This window comes from Microcaecilia unicolor, chromosome 6 (assembly GCF_901765095.1).
Source record: "Microcaecilia unicolor chromosome 6, aMicUni1.1, whole genome shotgun sequence".
Taxonomy (NCBI): Eukaryota; Metazoa; Chordata; class Amphibia; order Gymnophiona; family Siphonopidae; genus Microcaecilia; species Microcaecilia unicolor.
In genome coordinates this window covers 220,268,696-220,293,478 of record NC_044036.1, presented here as the reverse complement: position 1 = coordinate 220,293,478, position 24,783 = coordinate 220,268,696, and the positions used below count along the sequence as shown (strand labels likewise).

At 50.1% G+C, this 24,783-nt stretch overlaps 1 protein-coding gene across 4 annotated transcripts in view; it reads right to left on the bottom strand.

The window, feature by feature from the left end:
• ALAD (aminolevulinate dehydratase) overlaps nucleotides 1-24,783 on the bottom strand; it is a 587,381-nt gene that overhangs the window by 275,722 nt on the left and 286,876 nt on the right. For all 4 annotated transcript variants that reach the window (XM_030206252.1, XM_030206256.1, XM_030206255.1 and 1 more), the window contains exon 6: nucleotides 19,667-19,750. In XM_030206252.1, the coding sequence (XP_030062112.1) occupies nucleotides 19,667-19,750 (84 nt within the window). The remainder of the gene's footprint in view (nucleotides 1-19,666; nucleotides 19,751-24,783) is intronic.

Genomic DNA, 24,783 nt, shown 5'->3' with positions numbered 1-24,783 from the left:
GCGGTTGCATGACTCTGCTCAGTCTGTCGGCCAGACTGTTGTTTACGCCTGCCAGGTATGTGGCTTGGAGGAGCATGCCGAACCGGCACGCCCAACGCCACATCCCGACGGCTTCCTGACACAGGGGGCGAGATCCGGTGCCCCCCTGCTTGTTGACGTAATACATTGCAACCTGATTGTCTGTCCGAATTTGGATAATTTGGTAGGACAGCCGATCTCTGAAAGCCTTCAGTGCGTTCCAGATCGCTCGGAGCTCCAGGAGGTTGATCTGAAGATCCTTTTCCTGGAGGGACCACAGACCCTGGGTGTGAAGCCCATCGACGTGAGCTCCCCACCCCAGGCGAGATGCATCCGTCGTCAGCACTTTCGAGGGCTGCGGAATTTGGAATGGACGTCCCAGGGTCAAATTGGTCCGGATGGTCCACCAGAGCAGTGAAGTGCGGCAACTGGTGGAGAGGCGGATGACATCTTCTAGATTCCCGGTGGCTTGGAACCACTGGGAAGCTAGGGTCCATTGAGCAGATCTCATGTGAAGACGAGCCATGGGAGTCACATGAACTGTGGAGGCCATATGACCCAGAAGTCTCAACATCTGCCGAGCTGTGACCTGCTGAGACGCTCTGGTCTGCGAAGCCAGGGCCAGGAGATTGGTGGCCCGTGCTTCGGGAAGGTAGGCCTGAGCCGTCTGGGTATTCAGCAGCGCTCCTATGAATTCCAGAGACTGGGATGGCTGGAGATGGGACTTTGGGTAATTTATCACAAACCCCAGCAGCTCCAGAAGTTGAATAGTGCACTGCATGGACCGGAGGGCTCCTGCCTCCGAGGTGTTCTTGACCAGCCAATCGTCGAGATATGGGAACACGTGCACTCCCAGCTTGCGTAGGTAGGCCGCTACCACCACGAGGCACTTGGTAAACACTCGTGGGGCAGAGGCGAGCCCAAAGGGCAGCACACAATACTGAAAGTGCCGTGCGCCCAGGCGGAATCTGAGATACTGTCTGTGAGCTGGCAGTATCGGTATGTGAGTATATGCTTCCTTTAAATCCAGGGAACATAGCCAATCGTTTTTCTGAATCATTGGCAGAAGGGTGCCCAAGGAAAGCATCCTGAACTTTTCTTTGACCAGGAATTTGTTCAGGCCTCTCAGGTCTAGGATGGGACGCATCCCCCCTGTTTTCTTTTCCACAAGGAAGTACCTGGAATAGAATCCCTGCCCTTCCTGCCCGGGTGGTACGGGCTCGACCGCATTGGCGCTGAGAAGGGCGGAGAGTTCCTCTGCAAGTACCTGCTTGTGATGGGAGCTGAAAGACTGAGCTCCCGGGGGACAATTTGGAGGCAGGGAGGCCAAATTCAGGGCGTATCCGCACCGCACTATTTGGAGAACCCACTGGTCGGAGGTTATGAGAGGCCACCTTTGGTGAAAAATTTTAACCTCCCTCCGACCGGCAGATCGTCCGGTACGGACACTTGTAGGGCGGCTATGTTCCCGTGGATCCAGTCAAAAGCCCGTCCCCGGCTTTTGCTGTGGAGGCGCAGGGGGCTGCTTAGGCGCACGCTGTTGACGAGAACGAGCGCGCTGGGGCTGTCCCTGTGCCTGACGAGGCCTTCGGGCCGGCTGGTTGTACCTACGCTTCGCAAAAGAATAGGGTGCAGCCTGCCGGGCCCGGGAAAAACGTCCACCTGTGGAGGTGGATGCTGAAGGCGCCCGGTGGGAGAGCTTGTCGAGAGCGGTTTCCCGCTGATGCAGTTGGTCCACCATCTGCTCGACCTTCTCACCGAAAATATTATCCCCCCGGCAAGGGACGTCAGCCAGTCTCTGCTGGGTGCGGTTGTCCAGGTCAGAGGCACGCAGCCATGAGAGCCTGCGCATCACTATACCTTGGGCCGCAGCACGAGATGCCACGTCACAGGTGTCAAAAATACCCCTGGACAGGAACTTTCTGCACGCCTTCAGCTGCCTGACCACCTCCTGATAAGGCCTGGACTGCTCCGGCGGGAGCTTCTCGACCAGGTCCGCCAGTTGTTGCACATAGGTCCGCATGTGAATGCTCATATAGAGCAGGTATGACTGGATGCGGGTCACGAGCATGGAGGATTGGTAGGCCTTCCTCCCAAACGAGTCCAGAGTGCGAGACTCCCGCCCCGGGGGCGCCGAGGCGGTATCCCTCGAACTCTGTGCCCTCTTGAGAGCAGAATCCACGACCGCTGAGTCATGGGGCAATTGGGGCCGCATGAGCTCTGGGTCAGAGTGGATCCTGTACTGGGACTCTGCTTTCTTGGGAATGGTGGGGTTAGTTAATGGTCGCACCCAGTTCCGGAGCAGCGTCTCCTTCAGGACATTGTGCAGCGGTACCGTGGAGGACTCTCTAGGTGGTGATGGATAGTCGAGGACCTCGAGCATCTCGGCCCTCGGCTCTTCCACAGAGACCATGGGGAAGGGAATGCTGATAGACATATCCCGCACAAAGGAGGCACTCTCAGGAGGTGAGAGCTTCCTCTCCGGTGAAGGCGTGGGGTCCGAGGGAAGGCCCGTAGACTCCTCTGAGGAGAAATATCTAGGGTCCTCCTCTTCCCCCCACGAGTCCTCATCCTCGGTATCGGACATTAGCTCATGTAGCTGAGTCCTGTACCGGGCCCGGCTCGACGTCGAGGCACCGAGGTCTCGGTGTCGTCGAGCGGTGGACTCCCGCGCCGGCGGGGACGGAGCTCCCTCCATCGACGTCGACGGGGACTCCACCTGCGTGGCAGTCGAGACCGGCACCGCAAGCGGCGGCGGTGTCGACAGCCCCGGCGCCGGGCTAGAGCTCGCCGGCGCCACAGTCATCGGCGCCGAGGGCGCAAGCACCCCCGGCGCCGGCACAGCCTGGCGCATCAGCCCTTCCAGGATCCCCGGAAGGATGGCTCTGAGGCACTCGTCCAGGCCCGCTGCCGGGAAAGGCGGTGGGGCCGGTAAGGGTGTCGGTGCCGGAAGCTGCTGGGGGCCAGGAGACGGCACCGAGGTGCCGGAACCCCGACGCGTCGGTACCTCCACCACCGACGGAGACCTCTCCTCACGACGATGACGCTTCGGCGGCGTCTCCTCTCCGACATCGGGATGCACCGAAGGCGACCGGTGACGGCGCTTCTTGTCTTTCTTCCGATGCACGTCACCGGCGCCGGAGGGCATGGAGGAGGAGGAGGTCGATCCCCCTCGGTCTCGAGGTACCGGGTCAGACAGGGTTCGGTCTCACGGCCCACGAGCCGAGGGCGTGACCGGGGCAGACTGCCCACGCGGCCTCTCACCCCCACTCTCACCGGAAGACCGGCGGGCCGACGGGACCTGTTCTCCTGGGGTCGCTGCCATCGGTGCCGATGTCTCGGGCATCGATACCGGTACCGAAGGGCCGGGCGTCGATACCGATGCCTTCGAGGTCGACGTCGAGGGGCCGGCGCAAGTTCCAAAAAGACGGTCCCGCAGAACTTGCCTCGCAACCTGGGTCCGTTTCCGGAGACCGAGACACAAAGAACACGACTTGAGATTGTGCTCCGGCCCGAGGCACTGGAGGCACCAAGCGTGGGTGTCGGTCTGCGAGATCGGCCGGCCGCAGCGACCACACTTTTTAAATCCACTCGGGACCTTCGAGGACATCGACGGAAAAATCGCGTCGGCGAGGTCAAAGTCGTCAATGGTGGCTAAAATCACACCACGAAAAACAAACGACCGAGCGGCCACTAGGCCGCAATGTGGCGTCCCCGCTGGAAGCGAGGGAAAAAAGGGAGCGCGTGTCCCACACGCGCAGGGTTTCTTTTTTTTTTTTTTTTTAGGAAACCGGGCGGTATACTAAACCGATAAACAAGACAAAAATACGATCAGCGTAAACGCGATCGAACGATCCGGCGGCTGAACAGAGAGAGCGCAAAACACGACTCTCTCCAGGCGCGGAAAAAAAGGAACTGGCGGGAGCGGTCGCGCACGGGCGGGAAGACGGCCGCGCATGCGCGGTGGGCGTGCCCTGCGTGCCGACCGTCCCGCGAAGCTTCTTTCCGGTTGGTGGGGGCTGCCGCGGACGTCACCCAGTCGTGAGAACAAGCAGCCTGCTTGTCCTCGGAGAAAATCCTTACATTCTCGTGCCCAGGAAGATTTTGGATCTTCTAGATGAAGGTTAATGTCACCTAATATGAGTATGTTGGAATTGGATACTCATGTGTTTGAAATAAAGTCTGTGAAGATAGGATGGCTTTTGTTCCAATTACGGGGCTGTCTGTAGAACAAGATGCAAGTCAGTTGGTCAAGTAGGGCTTTATCAAGAATCCTAATCGAGGTAATTTCAAGTTGGGATGTGATTAACTCAGCAGTGGTTTCAATCGTGAAATGGGAGCGATAAATTAATGCAATGCCACCACCTCTTTTTTCCTTTCTGGTCCAGTGAATGATTTTATAGTCAGAAGGACATAAATCTAGAATTATTGGATCTTTTTGATTACTGATCCAAGTTTCACTGATGAAAATTAAATCAAAATTTTCTGAGGTGATCCAGTCTGAAATTGTTGTTACTTTGTTGACTACGGATCTGGCGTTAATATAGCCCACTTGGATATTTTGGAAGGGGGCTCCTGAGTTAGGTAGAGTGTGAATTTTTGTAAATGTCCATTCCTTAATTGGAGTAGATTTATTAAGGCCATTCTTTCGGTACTGTAGATGTTGTCCACGTTTGGGAGTTCTTCCTTTATTTTGGTGGTTGCTAGTATGGTGTGGAGTAAAGTGTCTGGACAGTCTCAGGGGGTTATGTATGATGGTTTTAATGTTGTTTCCAGTAAGTGGAGTGGTTGATGTTAGATGGATCAATATAAGGGAGTAAGTTACTAAAAGAAATTTGACTATATTCATTTTGGAGTCAGTAGGGATAAAAATAAAAACGTCTCATTGAGGGTTCTGCTTCAAGATCCAAGCTGGTATTATTTGTGCCACTTTATATTGTGCTCGGCATGGGCAGGCGGCAGGGGAAGCTCCTGGATGCTGGTGGTCTTTATACAGTACCGCACATGTGCAGCACACCGGACAGCTGGGGATCGGAGAGCTCCTGAATGTTGGTGGGCCTGATGCCATTCCGTTCTGGGATGGCAAGACGAGCAGCTGGGGGGATCCAGGAGTAAAGTCGCAAACGGCAGGCTCTTTGAAGTAAGCCCGGGGCGGAGCGTCTAACTGCCTCACTTCAGGAAAGGCTAACAGGCGGTGAAAACTCTGAAAGCACTTTCTGCAACGACGCACTCTTTCCAACAGCACGCTCCACGTGACGGTCTGCCCGGGGAGGGTCGACATACTCCTTCTTTGATGGTATCTTTAAATGCATCCATTCTGCAGCCCCCCATTACCTCTCCACTCTCATCTCTCTCTACATTCCTCCCCGTGAACTCCGCTCACTGGACAAATCTCTCTTGTTGTCCCCTTTCTCCTCCACTGCTAACTCCAGACTTCGTTCCTTTTCCCTCGCGCACCTTATGCCTGGAATAGACTTCCTGAGCTGGTACGTCTAGCTCCATCTCTACCTGTTTTCAAATCTATGCTGAAAACCCACCTTTTCACCACTGCTTTTGGCTCCTAGCCACTACTCAATTGCCCTCCCTTGTTCCTTTCTCTCCCAGGACTTCCCTCGCCCTTAATAGTCTTGTCTGTCTGTATTTTTAGATTGTAAGCTCTATTGAGCAGGGCCTGTCTCTCTGTGTCAGGTGTTCAGCGCTGCGTGCGTCTGGTAGCGCTATACAAATGCTAATAATAATAATCTTGTGGCTTGGATGTAAATAATGGATCTTTTTGTTTGTGAAGGGTGGAAGCTTTCTGCGGAGTAGTCAATTTTGAATCTGATAGTAGGATGGTATGCATTGAAGGAATAGTAAAATTGTTTCAGAGTTTCTTCCCCCTCTACAAACTAACTCCCTTATATTATCATCAAACCCGCAGACAAAGGAGGCTCAGTGGTGATTATGGACACAGAAAAATACACTGAAGAAGGGCACAGACAGCTCTCAGACAATACATACTACAGGAAACTGAGGATCCCACACAGGATTATACAAAGCAGCTGAAAGACCTGATCAGAACATTTCCTAAACAAGTACAGCCACATCAGAAGAAACTCATACCAAACCAGCCTTCTTTGGGCACATTCTACATGCTAACCAAAATCCACAAACTTGGAAACCCTGGCAGACCAATCATATCAGGTATTGGCACACTCACGGAGGAAATAGCTGGACTCATAGAGGGAATTCTGAAACCTCTCGTGCACAAAACAAACAGCTTCATCAAAGACACCACAGACTTTCTGAATAAATTGAAAAATATCAAGCAATTACCACCAAGTACCCTTCTGGTCACGATGGATGTAGAATCACTATACAGCAGTGATGGTGAACCTTTCAGAGACCGAGTGCCCAAACAGCAACCCAAAATCTAATTATTTATCGCAAAGTGCCAACAGGGCAATTTAACCTGAATAACAGGTGCCTGTACTCATTATGGGCAGGGTCACCACATATGACTCCACCCCTATGATAGCCACACCCCTTACACCAGCCATGGCGCATATAAACAGACATCATTGAAAATATTATACTAGTACAGGAGGAAAAAATAACATGATTTTTTTTCATTATAAATCCTTTCTGTAAGCTGTTACAGCTCCAGTATACCCAGTGCAAACTAAGACAGCAGATGTAAATTCTCAAATTGAACATATTCCAAACACTAAAATGAAAATAAAATGATTTTTTTTCTACCTTAGTTGTCTGGTGATTTTGTTTTTCTATCCATATTGGTCCCAGTCTCTGATTCTGCTGCTCTCTATCTGTTCTCTTAACACCATTTCCAGGGCTTCCTTTCCATTTATTTCTTTACTTTCCTCCTTTCTTCTTCATTTCTTGCCCTCCCATCCATAAGTAAAAGCTGGGTCCTCCTCTGTGGAATTGACTGGAGGAGGTATAATGTGGATCCAGCTTTTGCTATTTTCTCTATCCATGTGCAATTTTTCTCCTCCCTCCTCCATCACCCATGTCCAGCAACCCTCCTCTCCCCTCCATCCACCCATGTAGAGCAACCCTCCTCTCCCCTTCAGCCACACATTCAGGCCTCCCTCCCACCCAGCATCCAGGCTGGCCTCCATCCCTCCCACCCAGCACCAGGTATCCAGACCTCCCTCCCTCCCACCCAGCATCCAGGCCTCCCAGCATCCAGGCCTGCCTCCCTCCAACCCAGCATCCAGGCCTGCCTTCCACTCAGCATCCAGGCAGGTCTGCCTCCCTCCCACACAGCATCCAGGCAGGCCTGCCTCCCTCCCACCCAGCATCCAACCCAGCATCAGGCACGCAAGCACCCCTCCCTTTCTCCCACCCAGCATCAGGCTGCCCTCCGAGCACCAGCCCGCCCGAGCACCAGGTCGCCTGCCCGCCCTCCGAGCACTAGGGCCCCCTTCCAAAACTTAAAAGTCGTACCTGGTGTGGGTTAAGGTGGTGTCGGCAGCGGCAGTGAAAAGCGTGCTCGCTCGGCATGCCTTCAACCTTCCCTTCTATCTCTCAAGCTCTAGTCCCACCCTCATTTCCTGTTTCCACAAGGGCGGGACCAGAGCTTGAGAGACAGAAGGGAAGGCTGAAGGCATGCCGAGCGAGCACACTTTTCACTGCCGCTGCCGCCTTAACCCCGAACAGGTACGACTTTTAAATTTCGGAGGGGGGGCTGGAACTGGCTGAGGCGACGGTGCGCGTGCCCTCTCTGGCACTCGTGCCATAGGTTCGCCATCACTGCTAAACAGCAACATTCCCCATGCGGATGGCATAGCTGCATGTGAGAAACTCCTAAAAACATCCACATTGGACTATTAATACTCACCAGAAACCATTACTAAATTCATCAAATTTATTTTAACTCACAACTATTTCCGCTGTAACAATGATATCTATCTACAAATAATGGGCACTGCGATGGGCACCAGGACAGCACCCCAATATGCCAACCTCTTTATGGCTGAGCCAGAAGAGAAATTTCTGAATGCATACCAGACCAAACCCCTAAAATACTACCGGTACATCGATGACATTTTTATGATTTGGACTGAGGGGGAAGAAACTCTGAAACAATTTTACAATTCCTTCGATACATACCATCCTACAATCAAGATTCAAAATTGACTACTCCCCAGAAAAAGTCAGTTTTTTGGACACCACAGTCTCAATCAGTGATGGATCAATACAAACATCCATATACAAGAAACCCACAGACAAATGCAGCTAGCTCCACAAAGCGAATGCTACATACCTGTAGAAGGTATACTCCGAGGACAGCAGGCTGATTGTTCTCACTGATGGGTGACGTCCACGGCAGCCCCTCTAATCGGAAACTTCACTAGCAAAGGCCTTTGCTAGTCCTCGCGCGCCCATGCGCACCGCGCATGCGCGGCCGTCTTCCCGCCCGAACCGGCTCGTGTTCGTCAGTCCCGTATGTAGCAAGACAAAACAAAGGAAGACACAACTCCAAAGGGGAGGCGGGCGGGTTTGTGAGAACAATCAGCCTGCTGTCCTCGGACAATACCTTCTACAGGTATGTAGCATTCGCTTTCTCCGAGGACAAGCAGGCTGCTTGTTCTCACTGATGGGGTATCCCTAGCCCCCAGGCTCACTCAAAACAACAAACATGGTCAACTGGGCCTCGCAACGGCGAGGACATAACTGAGATTGACCTAACAATTTATCCAACTAACTGAGAGTGTGGCCTGGAACAGAATAAAACATGGGCCTAGGGGGGTGGAGTTGGATCCTAAATCCCGAACAGATTCTGAAGCACTGACTGCCCGAACCGACTGTCGCGTCGGGTATCCTGCTGCAGGCAGTAATGAGATGTGAATGTGTGGACAGATGACCACGTCGCAGCTTTGCAAATCTCTTCAATAGTGGCTGACTTCAAGTGGGCTACCGACGCTGCCATGGCTCTAACATTATGAGCCGTGACATGACCCTCAAGAGCCAGCCAGCCCAGCCTGGGCGTAAGTGAAGGAAATGCAATCTGCTAGCCAATTGGATATGGTGCGTTTCCCCACAGCCACTCCATTCCTGTTGGGATCAAAAGAAACAAACAATTGGGCGGACTGTCTGTTGGGCTGTGTCCGCTCCAGATAGAAGGCCAATGTTGCAGTCCAATGTGTGCAGCTGACGTTCAGCAGGGCAGGAATGAGGACGGGGAAAGAATGTTGGCAAGACAATTGACTGGTTCAGATGGAACTCAGACACAACCTTTGGCAAGAACTTAGGGTCAGTGCGGAGGACTACTCTGTTATGATGAAACTTGGTGTAAGGGGCCTGGGCTACCAGGGCCTGAAGCTCACTGACTCTACGAGCTGAAGTAACTGCCACCAAGAAAATGACCTTCCAGGTCAAGTACTTCAGATGACAGGAGTTCAGTGGCTCAAAAGAAGGTTTCATCAGCTGGGTGAGAACGACATTGAGATCCCATGACACTGTAGGAGGTTTGACAGGGGGCTTTGACAAAAGCAAACCTCTCATGAAGCGAACACCTAAAGGCTGTCCTGAGATCGGCTTACCTTCCACACGGTAATGGTATGCACTGATTGCACTAAGGTGAACCCTTACAGAGTTGGTCTTGAGACCAGACTCAGACAAGTGCAGAAGGTATTCAAGCAGGGTCTGTGTAGGACAAGAGCGAGGATCTAGGGCCTTGCTGTCACACCAGACAGCAAACCTCCTCCATAGAAAGAAGTAACTCCTTTTAGTGGAATCTTTCCTGGAAGCAAGCAAGATGCGGGAGACACCCTCTGACAGACCCAAAGAGGCAAAGTCTACGCTCTCAACATCCAGGGCGTGAGAGCCAGAGACTGGAGGTTGGGATGCAGAAGCGCCCCTTCGTCCTGTGTGATGAGGGTCGGAAAACACTCCAATCTCCACGGTTCTTCGGAGGAAAACTCCAGAAGAAGAGGGAACCAGATCTGACGCGGCCAAAAAGGAGCAATCAGAATCATGGTGCCTCGGTCTTGCTTAAGTTTCAACAAAGTCTTCCCCACCAGAGGTATGGGAGGATAAGCATACAGCAGACCTTCCCCCCAGTCCAGGGGGAAGGCATCCGGTGCCAGTCTGCCGTTGGCCTGAAGCCTGGAACAGAACTGAGGGACCTTGTGGTTGGCTCAAGATGCAAATAGATCTACCAAGGGGGTGCCCCACACCTGGAAGATCTGTCGCACTACTCTGGAGTTGAGCGACCACTCGTGAGGTTGCATAATCCTGCTCAACCTGTCGGCCAGACTGTTGTTTACGCCTGCCAGATAAGTGGCTTGGAGCACCATGCCCTGACGGCGAGCCCAAAGCCACATGCTGACGGCTTCCTGACACAGGGGGCGAGATCCGGTGCCCCCCTGCTTGTTGATGTAATACATGGCAACCTGGTTGTCTGTCTGAATTTGGATAATTGGGTGGGACAGCCGATCTCTGAAAGCCTTCAGAGCGTTCCAGACCGTTTGTAACTCCAGGAGATTGATCTGCAGATCGCGTTCCTGGAGGGACCAGCTTCCTTGGGTGTGAAGCCCATCAACATGAGCTCCCCACCCCAGGAGAGACGCATCCGTAGTCAGCACTTTTTGTGGCTGAGGAATTTGGAAAGGAAGTCCCAAAGTCAAATTGGACCAAATCGTCCACCAATACAGGGATTCAAGAAAACTCGTGGACAGGTGGATCACGTCTTCTAGATCCCCAGCAGCCTGAAACCACTGGGAAGCTAGGGTCCATTGAGCAGATCTCATGTGAAGGCGGGCCATGGGAGTCACATGAACTGTGGAAGCCATATGGCCCAGCAATCTCAACATCTGCCAAGCTGTGATCTGCTGGGACGCTCGCACCCGCGAGACGAGGGACAGCAAGTTGTTGGCTCTCGTCTCTGGGAGATAGGCACGAGCCGTCCGAGAATCCAGCAGAGCTCCTATGAATTCGAGTCTCTGTACTGGGAGAAGATGGGACTTTGGATAATTTATCACAAACCCCAGTAGCTCCAGGAGACGAATAGTCATCTGCATGGACTGTAGAGCTCCTGCCTCGGATGTGTTCTTCACCAGCCAATCGTCGAGATATGGGAACACGTGTACCCCCAGCCTGCGAAGTGCCACTGCTACTACAGCCAAGCACTTCGTGAACACTCTGGGCGCAGAGGCGAGCCCAAAGGGTAGCACACAGTACTGGAAGTGACGTGTGCCCAGCTGAAATCGCAGATACTGTCTGTGAGCTGGCAGTATCGGGATGTGCGTGTAGGCGTCCTTCAAGTCCAGAGAGCATAGCCCATCGTGTTCCTAAATCATGGGGAGAAGGGTGCCCATGGAAAGCATCCTGAACTTTTCCTTGACCAGATATTTGTTCAGGGCCCTTAGGTCTAGGATGGGACGCATCCTCCCTGTTTTCTTTTCCACAAGGAAGTACCTGGAATAGAATCCCAGCCCTTCTTGCCCGGATGCACGGGCTCGACCGCATTGGCGCTGAGAAGGGCGGAGAGTTCCTCTGCAAGTACCTGCTTGTGCTGGGAAGCTGTAAGACTGAGCTCCCGGTGGACAATTTGGAGGTTTTGAGGCCAAATTGAGAGTGTATCCTTGCCGGACTATTTGATGAACTCACTGATCGGAGGTTATAAGAGGCCACCTTTGGTGAAAAACTTTCAACCTCCCTCCGACCGGTAGATCGCCCGGCACTGACACTTGGATGGCGGCTATGCTCTGCTGGAGCCAGTCAAAAGCTCGTCCCTTGCTTTTGCTGGGGAGCCGAGGGGCCTTGCTGAGGCGCACGCTGCTGACGAGAGCGAGCGCGCTGGGGCTTAGCCTGGGCCGCAGGCTGTCGAGATGGAGGATTGTACCTACGCTTGCCAGAAGAGTAGGGAACAGTCTTCCTTCCCCCATAAAAACGTCTACCTGTGGAGGTAGAAGCTGAAGGCTGCCGGCGGGAGAACTTGTCGAAAGCAGTATCCCGCTGGTGGAGCTGCTCTACCACCTGTTCGACCTTTTCACCAAAAATATTATCCGCACGGCAAGGCGAGTCCGCAATCCGCTGCTGGATCCTATTCTCCAGGTCGGAGGCACGCAGCCATGAGAGTCTGCGCATCACCACACCTTGAGCAGCGGCCCTGGACGCAACATCAAAGGTGTCATACACCCCTCTGGCCAGGAATTTTCTGCACGCCTTCAGCTGCCTGACCACCTCCTGAAATGGCTTGGCTTGCTCAGGAGGGAGCTTGTCCACCAAGCCCGCCAACTGCCGCACATTGTTCCGCATGTGTATGCTCGTGTACAGCTGGTAATACTGAATTTTGGCCACGAGCATAGAGGAATGGTAGGCCTTCCTCCGAAAGGAGTCTAAGGTTGCAGAGTCTTTGCCCGGGGGCGCCGAAGCATGCTCCCTAGAACTCTTGGCCTTCTTTAGGGCCAAATCCACAACTCCAGAATCATGAGGCAACTGAGTGCGCATCAGCTCTGGGTCCCCATGGATCCGGTACTGGGACTCGATCTTCTTGGGAATGTGGGGATTACTTAATGGCTTGGTCCAGTTCGCCAGCAATGTCTTTTTTAGGACATGATGCATGGGTACTGTGGACGCTTCCTTAGGTGCAGAAGGATAGTCCAGGAGCTCAAACATTTCAGCCCTGGGCTCGTCCTCCACAACCACCGGGAAGGGGATGGTCGTAGACATCTCCCGGACAAAGGCCGCAAAAGACAGACTCTCGGGAGGAGAAAGCTGCCTTTCAGGAGAGGGAGTGGGATCCGAAGGAAGGCCATCAGACTCATCGTCAGAGAAATATCTGATGTCCTCCTCCTCCCACGAGGCCTCACCATCGGTATCAGACACAAGTTCATGAACCTGTGTCTGAAGCCGTGCCCGACTCAACTCCGTGGAACGGCCACGGTGGGAGCGTCGGGAGGTAGACTCCCTCGCCCGCACCGGCGAAGCTCCCTCCGCCGACGTCGTCGGGGAGCCTTCCTGGGAGGTGACCGCAGTCGGTACCGCAAGCGGCACAGATGTCGGAGACCTCACCCCGGGTAAGGGGCCAGCCGGCGCCTCACTCAACGGTACCGGTGGCGCAAGCACCCCCGGTACCGGAGGGGAAGGGCGCAACAGCTCTCCCAGGATCTCTGGGAGAACGGCCCGGAGACTCTCGTGCAGGGCGGCTGTGGAGAAACACATGGAAGCCGATGCAGGAGTCGATGTCAGAGTCTGTTCCGGGCGTGGAGGCTGTTCCGGGCTGTCCAAGGTGGAGCGCATCGACACCTCCTGAACAGAGGGTGAGCGGTCCTCCCGGTGCCGATGCCTACTGGGTGCCGACTCCCTCGGCGACCCAGAGCTCTCGGTACCGACGCGGGAAGGAGACCGGTGTCGATGCTTCTTTGACTTTTTCAAACAAAGCATGTCACCGGAGCTTCCCGGTACCGACGAGGAGGACGTAGAATCCAACCATCGCTTCCTCGGGGCCGAGGCCGAAGAAGGTCGGTCTCGGGGGGGGGGGGGGCTGTACCGCAGGAGCCCTCAGGGTAGGGGAAGACCCACCCGAAGGCTCACCGCCACCAGCAGGGGAATGGACAGCCCTCACCTGCACTCCAGACGAAGCACCACCGTCCGACGACATCAGCAGAAGCGGAGGTCCCGGTACCACCGACGCCGCCTTCCGATGCCTCGGCCCCGACATGCAATCGATACCGTCGCGGCCGAGGGCGGAGATGTTGACGCTGTCGACGTCGACGCACTCGATACTCCCGGTGCCGATGCCGACGAACAGCCCGAGAACAAAACGTTCCACTGGGCCAATCTCGCTGAGTCCTTTTCTGTAAAAGGGCGCAAAGACTGCAGGCCTGCGGGCGGTGCCCAGCCCCCAGACACTGAAGACACGACGCGTGCCTATCAGTGAGCGAGATTACCTGGGCGCACTGGGTGCACTTCTTGAAGCCGCTGGGAGACTTCGATGACATGGGCGGAAAAATCACGCAGGCGAAATCAAAACTCGTAATTGCGGTAAGGCACCAAAAAGATGGGGAGAAAAAAAACTCGACCCGAGGCCTCAAAAGGGCCTACCCCGAAACTGAAAGAAAACTTAACGGGGCTAAAAACTAGAAGTAAGGGAAAGAGAAAAAGACCAAAAGGCCCTTCTCCAGAATCCCTTTTTTTTTTTTTTTTTATTAGCGAAAGTCAAAAAGACGCGCGAGAGTCAACTTAAGGGGCGCGAACGGCGCAAAACACGACCGTACCGAGCGTGGACAAAAGAAGACTGACGAACACGAGCTGGTTTGGGCGGGAAGACGGCCGCGCATGCGCGGTGCGCATGGGCGCGCGAGGACTAGCAAAGGACTTTGCTAGTGAAGTTTCCGATTGGAGGGGCTGCCGTGGACGTCACCCATCAGTGAGAACAAGCAGTGCTTGTCCTCGGAGAACTCCAGCTTCCACCCTTCACATACAAAAAGATCCATTATTTACAGCCAAGCCACAACATACCACCTTATCTGCTCTGACCCAGGGGACAGAGACATACCTTGAAACCTTGACTGCATCCTTCGAACAGAAAGGCTACAACCCCAAAATAATCTCCAATAATATTGTCTCCCCCCTCAAAACACCCAGGGAAAATCTGCTACAGTACAAAGAAAAATAAGCCACAGACAGAACCTCCTTAAACAGAACCCCCTTATAGTGACATACAACCCAGAGCTGGAAAAATTAAGAAAAATCATAAAAGATCTGCAGCCTCTACTCCAGGAGGATGAATTACTGAAAGAGATATTCCCATCTCCACCAGTGCTGGCCTTCCGACAGCCACCCAACTTAAAGCACAAGCTAATTAGAAGTAAGCTCCCAACACAGACTCAAAAAGAAAAGAATGGCACACATCCTTGCAATATATCCAGCTGCAAACTATGCCAAAACATCTCGCAGGACCCCACGGTCATTCACAAAGGAAAAATATTCAACATTAAGGAATCTTTCACGTGCTCATCTTCCAATGTGGTATATATATCATTCAGTGTAAAAAATGCAACGAAGGCTGCTACATTGGAGAAACCAGTCAGATGCTAAAGAAGAGATTTAATTTACATAGATACCATATGAAAAATGCCAGTACTAATAAAGATGTCACCCCTGTGGGGCAGCACTTTACAAAACCAGAACACTGTACCAGTGACTTCTTGGTAAGAATCTTAAAAGGGAACTTTAAAACAATACAGGAACGTAAGACCTTTGAAGTCAGAATGCTTAAATATTTTGACACCCACCAGACAGGACTTAAAGATCTGGGTTTTCTAGCCCATTATAAACCATAAAATTGTACTGCTTTGAAAATCGTACTGCTTTAGGAGGCAAGATGGCGGCCCGAAGGGAGTAATGAGAAGTCGCTCCTAGCCCACCCACCTTTGCTTCCCTGGAGAGTTGAAAAGTTTTTCTTTTCTTATGTCTAAGAGGAGGGGCAGACAACGCGCTAGTCCCGTGGTGCCAGTCACACCAATGGCAGGGGCTTTGGATCGCTTCTTTCATCCAGGAATATGGTCGGGATCCATTTCTTCGCAGCTGGAGGCCGCACCCCCAGCTTGAAGCAGAGACATCGCTGAGTCCCGAGGTACGGATTGCACCTCCTATGCCGGCGGATGAACCGAAGGGGTCAGGAAACCCTTAGTTCCCAAGAGGTGATAGGGTTTCCTGGCGCGGGATCCAACTCGAGTAGTGTAACACTGAGTATTTCTGCACAGACAGCCACGGATCAACGTGGAGAGATTGCCCTGGATAAAAACAGCGCGTCAAAGGAGACACAGCCGTCAAAGGAATCTTTAGCTGATCTTGGTTCACTAAGTAAGTCTTTTTTGCCAAAAAAAAAACCCAGTTACAATTACCCTAGATGCCATTTGGGAGGCCCTTTTGGGTCTAGGAACTTCCTTTTCACAAAAGCTTTTACCCTTAACCCAGTAATTTCAAATCCTATCAGAAAAAATACCTAAATTAGAGGAAAAAAATATTAACAATGGATAAAAAGATTGGGACTAATATTAAGGATATACAAACTATTCAACAAACTCAAGTAAATCTGATAAAAGAGAATATGTTTCTTCAAAATAAGGTTGAAATTTTGGAAAACCAACAGAGATCCAATACACTGTGATTAATAAATTTTCCCTTCTTATAACATTCAAAAAATATTTAACTGAAGTTCTGAAGATTCCAGAAAAAGCATATGCACCGATCTTAAAAATATATTACTTGTTACCTTATGTGAAAAAGGAGACTGATCCAATTTGCTGATGAAGGGACTAAAGTACCCTTTGAGACTTTGAACTAACACAGACACTTGAAGATGATAACTTGGGTTTAACACCAGCAACACTAAGTGACATTTGTATTACAGCCTGACAGAGAATGGATATTGAAGCAATTTTTCTACCATAGGGAACAGCTTTTCTTGAATTGTAAAGTTAGAATGTTTCCGGATGTTTCTAAAGTGACCCAAAAGAGACGCCAAGAGTTTCTTAAATTGCGCCCAAGAGTTACACAATTGGGCGGTCTTTTTTGGTTGAATTTCCCCTGTAAATGTGTATTGAAACTAAATTCAGTTAAATATGTATTTATTTATTTGTTACATTTGTATCCCACATTTTCCCCCTCCTATTTGCAGGCTCAATGTGGCTTACAATAGTACCATAGAGGTGTTCGCCATTTCCGGTATAAACAGTTACACAGTGATGTTATGGTAGAATAGGGTTCATGTTGAACAAACAAACATATTAGGGAATCATATAGAGGAAGAGTTACGTTATGTCCATTACGTTCTTTGGCTTCGTTGTGTTGCTGGGTTCAGGTATTTAAGTAGGGTCGGTAGGGTATGCCTTTTTGAACAGGTAAGTTTTTAGTGATTTCCAGAAGTTTTTAGGTGGTTATACGTTGTTTTCACGGCTTTTGGTAGTGCGTTCCAAAGTTGTGTGCTTATGTAGGAAAAGCTGGATGCATAAGTTTATTTGTATTTGAGTCCTTTGCAGCTTGGGTAGTGGAGGTTTAGATATGTTCGTGTTGATCCGGTTGTATTTCTGAAACAATTAAGTTCTTTCTTAGATTCTAAGATAGTTGTGACCCCTTCAGCACATCCAACAGTTGTAATCACATCAACTCCGTAAATTTAATAGTAATAATTCTGGAATCTCCTTTCTAGCCTCCTAATTCTTATTTGGTAGAGTTTTTCTTTATCTATGCACAGATATTGTGATATGTCTCCTTTATTGTGGACTAAAGATGAGTAAATTGATGTTATATTTTTTATTTGTGATATGGAAATTTGTTTTGGTAATAATCATCTTTTCTATATCAAGATAATTTGTACATTTCTTTAAAAAAAAAAAAAAAAAAATATATATATATATATATATATATACTTATATATATAAAAAGAAAACCGTACTGCTTTGTCATCCTCCTGTCTCCATGCATATCTCACCTATCCACCCCCATCCTGTTAGACTGTCACTGGAATGCTTTGATGTTTCACTTATATATACTGTCATCTACCAACATTTGCTTATTTCTGATCTGACGAAGAAGGGCAACCTTTGAAAGCCAATCAAGAAATGTATTGTTATGTCCAATAAAAAAGGTATCATTTTATTTTATTTCTATTGATTACCTCTATCAGAAGGAAAGAGGGAAATAAAGGGCCCAGCATGTTTTACTTATGTGTTTTTGGTGCAAAGTGGCGATAAAAAGGCTGATGATCCTATCAAAACAGGAGCACTGATCAGGTCTTACTCTATATATATACTGCACAGGCCACAGATTTGCTTTTGGCCAAGTCCTAAACCTCCACAGATCAAACCCACCTACCTGGTGCCTGCTCCTAAGCTTGGCCAAATGCTCCAACTAACACAAACTTGAACTGCCATGACATACTTGCAGCATATCATCTCCCTTTATTTCCAGAAATCCTGGAAGCAAGTGGAAGAAAAGCAGTTTACCCGCTTGCCACAATTATAAGACTGCACAGAATAGTTGTATTTGAGGATGGGAATTTCCATCACCATTTAATCAAAATCATTTTCATCCCCTTCTTTAAAAAGTGCTAAATTTGAGTGTGCACAATTTTTATATTTCTAATATTTATGGCATATTTATGGTCTGTGTGACATTGACAGTTTCCACTGAATCAGAGCTATCACACATTAATGGGCTGTTTCAACATTTGCAACACCGCTTGGTCTATTGAACATAAGACCATAAGAATAGCCATACTGGGTCAGACCAATGATCCATCTAGCCCAGTACCTGACAGAAACCCAATTATCAGCACATTCCATGTTACCAATCCCAAGGCAAGAAGCTGCCTCTCTCTCTCCTGTCTGTCTCAATACCAAACTATGGACTTTCCTCCTGGAACTTGTCCAAACCTTTTTTAAACCCAGATACGCTAACCACTGTTACCACATCCTCCAGCAAAGAGTTCCAGTTTTAATTATTTTTCAAGATGCATTGCGTATAGTATATATCAGAATTCTGACATCTCGATCATAAATGTATGCTACAAAGATGATCTTTCAGTTAATCAAAACTTCAGATACAGCAGACCTAGCCATTGCAGCTTCATACATCAATCCTATGATAATAACTGGACTTAATTTGTCTCTGGTTTACTACTGATCACACTGTATATCTGGTTGGTAGGCAACACTAAGAGAACAAAACAAACTGGCTCAACATCACATTTCAGGTGGATAACTCAGCTTGAATATGGTTTTCCCCATTTAATTTATATGGCAAATCCTCATAGATATGATAGTCCTAATTGTTCCATGGAAAGAACTCTCACTTTGAGCTGTTAATGTTTATAGATATGGTTTTGCTCAAAATGTAAGATATGGTAAATGTGTTAGTGTGAAATTTTTAATGTTATTAATTTCATTGATATGGAAGAGAATAGGAAAAAATGTAATGATGACAGAGTATACATTTTTACTGGTAAAGAATCCTGTTTATATTCATGACAATTAGGGAACGGTTTGAATTAGTTAGGAATTTCTTCCCCAATATTGAGCCCATGGCAGTCCGCTTTTTTTTTAATGCTAGATACCACAGGCAAAATAATCTAGATGTTCAGAGACAGCATGTAGATAGTGACTGCTGCTGAATATCTAGATATTGAGGTGCCAGCACTACCTGGAGAGTGGCAATATTCAGCCACTATCCACACAGGATAGCAAAAAGGCTGTCCTAAATGTAGGTTTTCCAGATAGCTATCCAAGTAGCAGTACTGAAAATCGCTACCTGGATAACTCTGATCTCCAGCCCCAGATTGCCCCAGCACTATCCTAACAGTGTCAAGGCAGTCTGTAAAAATATTCAGTGACACAATCTGGATAGTGCTACTGAATCTGTTTTGATGGAATTTGGACAGCAAGTTGGTATAGATATGCAGACTAGATAGGCCATATGATCTTTGTCATCATTTTCTCTGTTTCAATGCTTCAAAGACTTAAAATATTTCATATAAAATTTCTGGATTACAATACACAAGATTGATAAAAGTATTACTGCTAAAAAATAATAATAAAATTAAAAATTGTGTACAAACTTTATAGAGACATCTTTTCTACATAGGCAGCAAAAGTATTTCTAGTATACTAGCTGTAGCGAGTACTTCACTCACCAGCTTTGGCATATGCCAGTGCCACTTCTGCTAGCCTATGACAACTGGCCTCATTCTGCAGTGTACCATCTTCCCGCAAGATACCTGGAAAAGACAAAACCACAAATGTGGGACACATCACCTCTATCTTCAGAAATGTTTTATCCTTCTGTACAAGCTCTGTATGCTTTTCTGGATTTGCAATAAAAACAGAAACTAGGAACCTTGAAAAGAGGACCACATACATGCAGAATATGAAAATGTGCGATTTTCTGTAATCTGCCTTGAGATGCAGAAGGCACAATACAGAGTACCAAACAAATACAATAAACCAATAAACCAATTCTTATATGCACAGAACCAAAGTATTATTGCCAGTGGCGTACCAAGGGGGGGGGGGGGGCGGTGCGCCCCGGGTGCACGCCGCTGGGGGGGGTGCCACGGCACGCGCCTGTTGCCCTGTCTCAGTCCGAGTTTGCAATTCGCATGTATTCACTGCTCCCTCTGAGTCTGCCCCGGAACAGGTTACTTCCTGTTCCGGGGCAGACTCAGAGGGAGCAGTGAACACATGCAAATTGCAAACTCGGACTGAGACAGGGCAACAGGCGTGCGGCGCGGCACCCCCCTCCCCCCAGCGGCGTGCACCCGGGGGGGTGTCATTTCGCCGGGGGGGGGGGGGGGGTCGTGCTGCACCCGAGGGGGTGGGGGGCATCGGCGTTCCGCCCCGGGTGTCAGCTAGGGTCGGAACACCACTGAGTATTGCAACAATAGCCTTCTGTATCCAAAAGAAAGAAAAGAACTGCGTAAGTAACAGTAATATGTGCACATTCAAAATAGTTTCTGTAAGGCAGCACATAAAGATTTAGTTTTGCAGGTGTTATGCTGTGAGTCCCTGTGCCCAGCGAAGCACAGATGAGACAAGCTCAAACCTGAGATCCGCAGGACGGCCGAACAATCCAGAGACTTCACCTGGAGCGACCACTTCCCCCGGGGGTTGAGCCCCCAGGACCGGGGGCCGACAGAACTTCCAAACTCCAACCGGGAGTGGTCAGACAACAGGCAAGAGTCGAGGCAGGCAGCAAACAAAGAGGTGGTCTGGAGTCAGGCAATGGTCAAGGCAGACAGCAAACAAAGAGGTGGTCAGGATTCAGGCAATGGTCAAGGCAAGCAGCAAACAAAGAAGTAGTCAGGATTCAGGCAATGGTAAAATCCAAAAACAACAGGGAACACCATGAACTCCACCAAAGTAGAAGCCGAAGCAAACTGATGACAGTGTTCTGTTCTTAAATAGGCCTCTCATCAGGAGATCCCTGCCACAGCTGACAGGCAAGGAACCTCATTGGGCACACCCATAGGAATAAGCCTCTCAAGATGGCCACCCCTCAGATGAACCTCTCAATATGGCCGCTGCCAGGAGCAGCAAGGTTGGAGTGTAACAGTACCCTCTCCTGAAGACCCCCTCCTCACTGGCTCGGCCCGGGTTTAGCAGGATATCGGGCATGGAATTCTTTCACCAGCTCAGGAGCATGGACGTTCTTAGCCGGCTCCCAAGAATTGTCCTCTGGCCCGTAGTGCTTCCAGGACATTAGATACAGAAGCTGTCTCCCACGACATTTAGAATCAAGTATCTCCTCCACCTCGTACTCCGGATCGGCCTCTGCTTCAGGAATTGACCCCTTAAGAGGCTCCGGATGCCACCTGGAGGTGAGGAAGGGTTTTAAGAGAGACACATGATTGTGTATTCTAAGGTTTCGAGGTAGGTGATGGCCCCTACCCGGGATAAAACCAGGAATAGCTCAATGAATTTGGGAGCAAACTTAAAAGATGGCAACCGCAGCCTCAGATGTTTAATGCTGAGCCATACCTTTTCCCCGCTGAAAAACAAGAGCCGCTCGTCTCCGCTGGTCAAAAGACCGTTTTGCCGAAACCACTGCTTGCAGAAGATGTTTCTGGACCTCCCTCCACGTATCCTGGAAAGTAGTGAGAGTGGGCTGTAGTTGCGGAAGCACCTGAGTGACCGGAATGGGAGAAGGCAACCGTGGATGACATCCAAACACAACAAAAAATGGATATGTCTGGGAGGCGGAATGAACACTATTATTGTAGGCGAACTCAGCCCAGGGCAAAAGAGAAGCCCAGTCATCTTGGCAATCGTTAGTGTAGGCTCGTAGAAAGACTGAGGGTCTGATTCACCCTTTCAGCCATCCCGTTAGTTTGTGGATGATATGCTGAAGAGAATAGCGTAGTGATACCAAAAGTAGTGCAGAGTGCTCTCCAAAACCGGGATGTAAACTGGGAACCTCTATCGCTGACAATTCGCTGAGGTACTCCATGCAGACAAAAGATGTGGCTGATGAAACTGGTAGCAAGGGTGGAGGCTGTGGGTAGCGCTTTCATGGGAACAAAATGAGCGACCTGAGAGAACCGGTCGATAACCACCCAGATGACCGTGTTCCCTGGGAAGATGGCAGGTCAGTGATGAAATCCATCGAAATCTCTTGCCAGGGCTGCTGGGAAACAGGCAAGGGTTGTAATCGCCCCCAAGGTCTTTCATGGGATGCCTTACTCCGAGCACAAACGGGACAGGTGGAGACAAAATGACGAATGCCCTGTGCCATTCGGGGCCACCAGTAAGAATGGGAGATCAGATGGTAAGTCTTCTGAAACCCAAAGTGACCGGCGAACTTTGAGGAATGTCCCCACTGGAGTACCTTCCTCCGAAACTGAGAAGGTACTGTGGTCTTGTGTGAGGTGGAAACCCCCAGGGCGGTTGGAATGCAAGCTGGGTTAAGCATAGGGTAAGACTCCTCTGGATCTCCGGGTGCCTCAAATACCGGGAAAGGGCATCCGCCTGAACATTCTTCTCCGCTGGCCGAAAAACCAGGCGGAAATCAAAACGTGTAAAGAAGAGGGACCATCGAGCCTGGCATGGATTCAATCTCTTCGCGTCCTGTAGGTACAATAAATTCTTGTGGTCCGTCATGATGGTTACAGGATATGCGGCCCCCTCTAACAGGTATCGCCATTCCTGGAGGGCCCACTTGAGTGCGAGCAATTCCCGATCTCCTATAGTATAGTTCCTCTCAGCCGAGAACTTACGGGGGAAAAAAAACATGGATGCCTCTTTCCTGATTCCCCAGCCTGGGACAGCACCGCCCCGCCCCCCAGGGAAGAGGCGTCCACCTCCACCTCCACCAGAAAAGGCTTAGCCGGATCAGGGCTCCGGAGTACTGGCCCAACAAGAAAAGCCTCCTTCAGCGTGGAGAAAGTGGTCAAGGCCTCTTAAGACCAATTCCTCACATCCACTCCTTTCTTGGTGAGGGCGGTTAAGGGTGCAGTGATCAGGGAATAATTCAGAATAAACTGTCGGTAGTAATTTGCAAACCCCAGGAACCTTTGTAGAGCCCGGAGTCCCTGGGGTACCAGCCAGTTGCGAATGGCTAGGAGCTTAGCCGGATCCATCTGTAGCCCCTGACCAGATATAATGTAACCTAAGAAGGGCATCTCGTGCTGGTGGAAGGCACGCTTATCCAATTTTGCCAACAACCGATGCTCCTGAAGCCGCTGGAGAATGGTGTGCACGTGGGAAGGTGGTCCTGACTGGAGGGAGAGAAGATCAAGATGTCATCTAGGTAGACAATAACCATCTTATAGAGGAGATCCTGAAAGAAAAAGTTCACAAAGTTTTGGAAGACCGCTGGGGTGTTGCATAGGCGGAACGGCATCACCAAATATTCGAAGTGACCTTTGTGCGTGTTAAAAGCGATCTTCCATTCATCTCCCTCCCGGATTAACACCAGGTTATAAGCTCCCCTTAAATCCAGCTTCGTGAATGTCCTTGCTCCTTGCAACTGGTCAAACAATTCTGGAATCAAGGGAAACGGGTAGGGATTCTTAATCGTGATGCTGTTCAGACCCCGGTAATCAATACATGGTCGTAAGGACCCATCTTTTTTCATGACAAAAAAAAAAAAAAACCCGGCTCCAGCCAGTGACGAGGAAGGCCTGATAAACCCTTTTCGCAGGTTTTCTGCAATATAGTCTTGCATGGCCTGGGTTTCAGTCCAGGATAAGGTATACAGCCTGCCCTGGGGTGGACTTGTCCCAGGGAGTAGTTCAATCGGACAGTCAAAAGATATATGAGGCAGGAGGGCATCAGCCTCTTGAGCACTGAACACATCCACAAAGTCTTGGTATTCTTCAGGAAGAGCCGCCTGGACTGCCTACAAGACTTCAGGGAAGGGCAGGCAGAGCCCTCGTAGGAACCTCGATAGGTGAGAGACACTGCTGAAAACACCGCGGACCCCACTGACCGATCTCACCAGTGACCCAATCAATAGTAGGAGCTTGGAGCCGCAGCCAGGGTAGTCCCAGAATCACCGGATGAATAGCCCAGGAAAGTACTAAGAACTGAATCATCCCCTGATGGAGAATTCTGACCTGCATCTGCAAAGGTAAGGTAACCCGGGTAACTGGTCGAAGCAGTATCGATCCCTAGATAGAGGTCACTTGAAGAGCCGGTTGACAGGGAGTCAAAGGCCCCCCTAGTTGTTCCAGGAGGTCGGTGTCAATGAAGTTCCCTCCAGCCCCAGTAGCCAAGAGGGCCACCGTATGGATGCGGAAATTCTGCCACTGCAGCAAAATGGGGACAGAAAGCATGTTTTGAGGAAGGGAAGGAGACTGACCCAGGACCATCCTGTTGTTCCCAGAGAGGGGAGGCCCAAGCCAAAGCTTGTCCGGTCAGAAGGGAAATGATGTAGGGGATTTTCATGCCTTCCGATCGAAAAGATCCTGGCTGCATTTCAAACAGCATCTGGCACTGATTTATAAACCCTCTGCACATCAAAGGGGTTCCATCGAAACGAGGCACAGCAGGCTAACCGCCGGAAGAACCGGTCTGGGAGCCGGAGCAGCAGCGCCTCTAGAATTCTGAATAATAGCCAACTGAGAGCAAACATCCTGTAACACACAGTTCATCTGGGTCTGCTGTTGCTGTAGTACCTGGGCTAGGTCTGCCATGTCAGTCTCGTCCGGCAAACTCATGGCTTCGGCTTGCTGTTATGCTGCGAGTCCCTGTGCCCAGTGAAGCAAAGATGAGACAAGCTCGGACCTGAGCTCCGCAGGATGGCCGAACAATC